Source organism: Lathyrus oleraceus, chromosome 4, assembly GCF_024323335.1.
Source record: "Lathyrus oleraceus cultivar Zhongwan6 chromosome 4, CAAS_Psat_ZW6_1.0, whole genome shotgun sequence".
Taxonomy (NCBI): Eukaryota; Viridiplantae; Streptophyta; class Magnoliopsida; order Fabales; family Fabaceae; genus Lathyrus; species Lathyrus oleraceus.
This window is the reverse complement of record NC_066582.1, coordinates 483,114,322-483,121,096: the sequence shown is the minus strand read 5'-3', so window position 1 is coordinate 483,121,096 and position 6,775 is coordinate 483,114,322. Positions and strand designations below refer to the sequence as shown.

The 6,775-nt window shown below is 35.0% G+C and overlaps 1 protein-coding gene across 1 annotated transcript; it reads right to left on the bottom strand.

Annotated features, from left to right (window-relative positions):
* Positions 1 to 328: 328 nt before the first annotated feature.
* LOC127076393 (transmembrane 9 superfamily member 7) lies at positions 329 to 4,357 on the bottom strand. The gene is made up of 7 exons (XM_051018031.1): positions 4,101 to 4,357; positions 3,032 to 3,196; positions 2,810 to 2,919; positions 2,543 to 2,651; positions 2,338 to 2,450; positions 1,874 to 2,024; positions 329 to 1,784 (listed from the first exon to the last, which is right to left on the bottom strand). Exons 1-7 carry the CDS (start codon positions 4,230 to 4,232, stop codon positions 627 to 629), a joined length of 1,938 nt encoding a protein of 645 aa, XP_050873988.1. The 5' UTR covers positions 4,233 to 4,357; the 3' UTR covers positions 329 to 626.
* Positions 4,358 to 6,775: the final 2,418 nt, after the last annotated feature.

Sequence of the window (6,775 nt, the reverse complement as noted above, 5' to 3'; positions counted from 1 at the left end):
TGCTATAATAAAAATAAAATAAAAACTTAAAACATGTTTACCCAATGTAACACAATTAAGAAACATTACAATTATTTTTATATATTTTTTCTACCTCGTAAAACAAGATAAAAACATAAGATAATTAGTGCATATGGTTTCTGATGCTCCTGTGTTTATGAATTTCATATTGAATGCAGAGTGAGGAACCACATAGCTTGCACTCATCGAAGTCACGTCAAACATTCAGATAGTAGAACACTACAACGGTGGTAAGATCTCTTCCAAGATAGTCTTTTTACAGTGACAAGATTTCCACCAGAGTTTTGTCAGCTAATGTCAAACAATATTTGAAATATGCAGATATCTCATTTGTTCCTAATGTGAAACATTCCTTGACAAGACTAATTGTTGATCTAGAATATCATCACTACTACATTAAACATGCAGACATCTCATCATTACTTTTGAAACTACCACAACAATATTTGAAAACAGTGCAACAAATTAACAGTAAATTGCTACCCTAACAATAAACAAAATGGGTTTTCAAGACTAGGGGGAAAGAGAACTTCCCAACGGTATTTGCTTCCAGTCCTCGAAATCCTACAGTCACTCAAGTTCCATCCGCTATATGAGGCTTGTAATCAATCAATCTTCACAGAAGAGTAGATCTTGCGGACAAACCAGAAGCAGGCGTAGAATCCAATAGTTCCAGTCACAACAAAGAAGGCATATGAAACAATAATCATATACCCAAAGTAAAGAATGCCTGAGACCAGCTTTGTAATCTCCAATTTGGTAAAGAAGTAGAAAATTGAGTAGAGGAAAAGGTAAACAGCCGATGACCCGGCAGTGAGGTAAGATCTCCACCACCAATTGTAGTCCTCACTGCACAACTGGAAGTAGCAAAGCACGACCGTAATCTCTGCACATGTGATCAATAGGATGATGAACACTATGAAAAGGAATCCAAAGATGTAGTAGAACTGGTTCAGCCATATTGATGTCAGGATAAAGAAGAGCTCGATAAACACTGCACCAAAGGGAAGAATGCCACCAATCAGAATTGAGAAGACAGGTGTCATGTACCATGCCTGCTCAGGTACCTGCCTAGGAATTTTATTAGTCTTGACAGGGTCTTCAATTTGTGGCTTTTTAAAACCCAGGTAACTGCCCACAAAGACCAAGGGTACCGATATACCAAACCATAAGCACACTAGAGCAATCATTGTTCCAAAGGGGACTGCCCCAGAGGACTGCTCCCCCCAGATCAAAGCATTCAGCACAAAGAAGATGGCAAAAAGAATGCCCGGAAACATAAACGCGGTTTTTAAGGTATTCCTCTTCCACTCTGTGCCCTTGAACATCTTGTACAAACGTGCCGAGGAGTAGCCAGCAAATAAACCCATAAAAACCCATAGTAGAACCATTGCAGTCATGAGACCTCCACGATTAGATGGAGACAAGAACCCTAGCAAAGCAAATATCATTGTAACAAGTGTCATTCCAAAGATCTGAACACCAGTACCAACATAAACACAAAGCAAATTTGAATTGATTGGTGGCCTGAAAACATCTCCATGAACAAGTTTCCACCCTGTTTCTTCCTGGGCCTCATCTTGGGTTTCTAGCTGGTTGTAATTGGCAATGTCTCTGTAAAGAGTTCTCATCATGATCATTGCCACCATTCCAGAAAGGAAAAGAACAATCATCAGAGAGTTAATGATGGAGAACCAGTGGATTTGATCATCATTCATTAGAAGATATGTGTCCCACCGTGATGCCCATTTGATGTCACTTTCCTGAAAAAGTACCACCAATCTTAGCTCATAGTATCATATAATGGATTGGGTGGAAATTGATTTGTAGCCAAAGTTTTAACCAGCAATACCTTAAAGGAAACATCATATGTGAATACTATATCTTTGTTCGTATCAACTTCTTGTGGCACAGTACTACCTTGCAACAAATTCTTGGTATCTTTATTGCATGTTGTTACCTGTGGATTCTTGTCATTCCACTGCTTGTATTCATGATTAATACTGTCCAGTTATAGAATTCATGTGAGAAATTCAAGATATGAGAAAGAGGATACAGGTAACTAATAGCTGATTCATATGATATCTATGACAATGTTTTCTTTCTTCAAAAATATATATATCACAACAAAGGTAAGATCTATTAGAAAACTAGTCACGTGATCTGTTCATTTTCATTGTTTTGACCAACATCCTATTCTTGTTCCAGATATAAAATATGATATAACATGGAATAACAAATTTCAAACATGTGTTGCTAAATTAAGAATGCAACACCCCCTGATCAGAAAGAGAGATAAGGAGAAAAGAACAAGACCTGTTTGGTGTAACCTCAAATCCAACAATACGAGCAGAACCAGTTTCAGGGTCCTTGTGATACATGACTCTAAAACTCAAGTGGTTATTGATAAAATATTTCTCCTCCTTGCTCTATATGAAATTGGAAATTCTAAGAATTAGGGAGACTAAAATGCTACTTGAAATTCTATAATTAAAGTAATTCCTGAGATAGCAAGTTATACCCCTTGATAGTTTCCTTTGAACCCAACACGAAAACCGTGTTCATATGTTGTAGATTGGATTCCATCCCTCCTTTGTCTAAGAACGGCGACTGGAAGGTTATCCAAAACCCTGCAAGTTCAATTCAAAGCTTTAAGGCTCAATAGAATACGAATCAGAAACATATAACCAAGCCAGAAATTGGTCAACAAAATTTACAAAAGTTATTTAATGAAACTCAAATTCATACTACATGACTAAGCACCAACTTCAATATATTCATCACTCACATGTTCACTCGATATTCATCATCAATTTTTTCTTTAAAGCTCTTTGCAGATTCAGCATCCAAAGTTTGATGGCAAGTAACAGTACAGGACTGTTCGGTCCTCATATGAAACTAAAAAGAATAAAAAAAAAACAAATCACAGGTTAACACTACAAAACAAAACATCATGGGCACTGAATTAAAAGTTATCCAACGGATTAAGGATGAGGTAACAGATGCCCACCGTATATATTGAGTTTTCAATACGATCACCTCGAAGAACCTCTCCCAAATTTTCTGCACTGTTCACAATCTTGGAAGGTTTGCAATACTTCAAGTAATAGTAGTCATAAGGAAGCTGAGTCTTTGTGGACGACAATTTGTTCACTTTGACATAGAGATCGTCCCCCTGGTCCCACAAATGAACTAATAAATCAATATCTTCAAGCTCGGGTAATAATGGGAATTTCTCAATCCACTCCTAAAACTCAGGGGTTTCCATTGAAGGTTCCTTTCGGATGCGTGTTTTGGCAGATTTGAGCATATAACGGATGGATTGAGAAACTCCCTGCAGCAATACTATAAACAAAACAAAACAAAACAAAAATAGAAACAAAACATTTTCTATTTCCACCATGTAGCACCAACACCTCTGAAAAATGGATGTGTCCGTGTCGGACACTGACACCGACACTTGGGATTACCTTTAATTTATTCATTTTACAAATTATTACCGGTGTCGCCGTGTCAGTGTCGTGTTCGGGTGTCCGTGCTTCACCAAATCCTCCAAAATTAAAAAGGGTACACACTACTATGTTTTCTTTCTTCTACTTTCTTCCTTGAAATGAAATTTTTTAATAGTTTCACCACTCATTATCACATTTGAGGAGGAGCTTCAAAACAGAAAGAGTGAGATTCAAACAGCAATTAGCAGCTAAATGTGTTTGGTTCAGTGTTGCATTATACCATAATTGATTTGGTCTTCAACAATCTACATTAACGACAAGTGCCAAAATTGCTTCTAAAATAAATCAATTAAAAACAAAATTATTCCAATACAAATCACTCCGCTTAAAATTCAACACTACAACCAAATCAATTATACGAAACCTAAATCATATTCAAACCAAACACAAATTAAATTTTCCACGACATAAAGTCGGGAATCAAATAAATAGAGAGAACGATTCAACGCAGATCAGAGCTAAAACCCTAGATCCAAGCAAAGCTAAAAGCGATAGATAAAGGATGAAACGACATAGCGTAGAAATTGAAAGATGAAGGAAAATGGAGAGGAGAAATGGAAAACATACGGTTTGGAAATCGCGAGGAGCAACGCCGGGAAGGTAGAAGGAATGCACGGAGGAGAGGAGGATGAGGAAAGTGGTGAAGAATACGGTGGTTGAATGGACGGATACGGTGGTGTATCCCATCTTCTCCTTCATCTGAGGTGAGAGAGAAAAAAAAAGAGAGAGCGAGAAGAATGAAAAAAAAAATGGAAAGTGAAATATGAAGAAAATGAATTAGGTGAGTATGTTACTGCCTGGTTACTCTAACTCAACGCACTAGATAGAGACATAATATTCGTTCATTAATCGTTCTAATAAATGTTTAAATAATTCTAACAATTATATAATTTTTAGACATAGAGTGAATTGTGTTTCTTATATTTTTTTTAGTTTTAATATATCAGTAAGTATTTAGTTTTCATAAATCAATCATAAATAACAATTACTCCTTTTGTTTAAGGTGGTAAAATTGATTGGGTTCCTCGGACTTGTTTATTTTACTTACATTTATTTAAAATTTTCTTTAAATATTAAAAAAGAGTCGATTAATCAATTTATCTTATATTTTACTTGATAGTTCTCTAACAAATGATCAACATATATTTTTACATTCTTATTGATTTGTTTTCACTCTTATATTTTATACGAATTGTTCATTTTGTCATTGTATATATATTAAAACGCTTTTAAATCAATTTTTTATGTGTTATTATCTATTATATTTTTGTGTTTGTAGTCGTTTCGTTGGTTATTATTATTTTTTGTTCCACACATCAACATCTTAATGTGTTTGAATGGAGATGAGCAGAATGGAATATATATTTCACTCAGTTGTTTGAATATTTTATTAAAAATATCTCATTCCATTAGATACATCTGGAATAAGATGGAACAAAAAATGGACAATTAGATGGAATAGATTTTATCATGTTTCATTTCACTTCATCAATTATTTGCAAATCCAAACAATGGAATTTTATTATTTACCACTTATTTCATTTCATTAATCCAAACACGCCCTTAGTTTTCATACAAGTGGAGTTCATCGCGGAATAAAAGATTAAGTTTACAAATGAGCACCATGAGTTCCAAATGGAAGATCGAGAATTTTTTGAAGACAATGATTTCGGATTGTGGAAGATGAAGATGCAAGCAATATTAATTCAACTGAAGTGTGTAGAAGCATTGAAATGACGGGTATTTATGTGTGTAAGTCTTACACGAGTAGAGAAGACTGGGATGGTGGACAAGGTCATACAATGACATTATATTGTGCCTCAGAGATAAGGTATTAAGGGAAGCCCTAAGGGAGAAGATTGCGGTTGAGATGTGGTTAAACTTGAATCATTATATATGACCAAGTCATTGTCTCACATATTATGTTTGAAACATCAACTTTATTCTTTTTGTATGGTGGATAATAAATTTATTATGGTGCATTTGGCAGAATAAAACAAGATCTTTGATTATTTGGAAAATATTAAGGTGAATATCGGTTATGTGGACAATGCTCTACTCATGTTTATCTCATTACCCATATCGTTTAAGCAGTTTTAGGATGTCATTTTTACGGTAAGGAATGTACTATCACTTTGAATGAATTCTAGACATCAGTAAGATCAATGAAGTTACCAGGATTGAAAGATTTAAAGGTTGGTGGAAGTGGTGATGACTTAAATGCCTCAAGAGGAAAAGTGAGAATATAGGAAACAAGAAAGGGAATAAACCCAGGTCAAAGTCCAAGTCCAAGTCTAGGAATTTTTATAAGTTAAGGTTTAAATATTTCACTTGTCACAAAATTGGTCACTTCAAGAAGAATTATCCCAAAAGAGCAAGCAATGGTGATTATGTTTAGAGTGTTGTTGCCTCAAATGAAAATGTTAGTGCACTAGTGGTAACAAGTTTGGAGACAGATAAGATATGAGTTTTGGACTCGGGTTTCTCTTATCATATATGTTCAAAGAAATAACAATTTGAAACTTTGAAGCTTAAATAAGGTAGAGTCGTTCGACTTGGAAATAATAATGCTTGCAAAGTTTATGGTATTGATACGGTCAGACTTAAAATGTTTGATGATCGTTAGTTCCTTCTACACAATGTAAGGTATGTTTCCGAACTTAGGCGAAATTTATTGTCCAAAAGCATGTTTGATGATATAGGCTATTTCACATTTGGTTTTGTTAAAAGAAAGTTCAAATTTTAAGTCATAGGCATACATGTAAGAACAAAATTTGGTTATGCATTTGGCCTTATGTTTTGATAATAACAATACACAGGTCCTGAAAGAACAATTTTGTACCTTAATAGTTTTGTTTAGTGTGCAAATATAGATACAAGTTCTGACTCTGAGAAAGTGACATGTGACGTCATCAGACTCTGAGCCTAGTGCGCTATGATTCAAACACTACGCCAAAAAGGACTATTAACAGCGCATCTTAGACAGCGCTTTTAAAAGAAAGCGCTGTCTAAGGTTAAAATAAAAATTAAGCGCTGAAAATGTTCCAAGAAAATAATGAAAGCGCTTTTAAACATAGACCTTAGACAGCGCTTTTGAAAAAGCGCTGTCTAAAGTCTTTAAATTTTAAAAAAAAATTAAAACCAAAAGCGCTGTCTAAGGGGGGGTTTAGAAAGCGCTTTTGGAAAGCGCTGTCTAAGGCCCCCCTTAGAAAGCGCTTTCCACAAAAGCGCTGTCTAAGGTC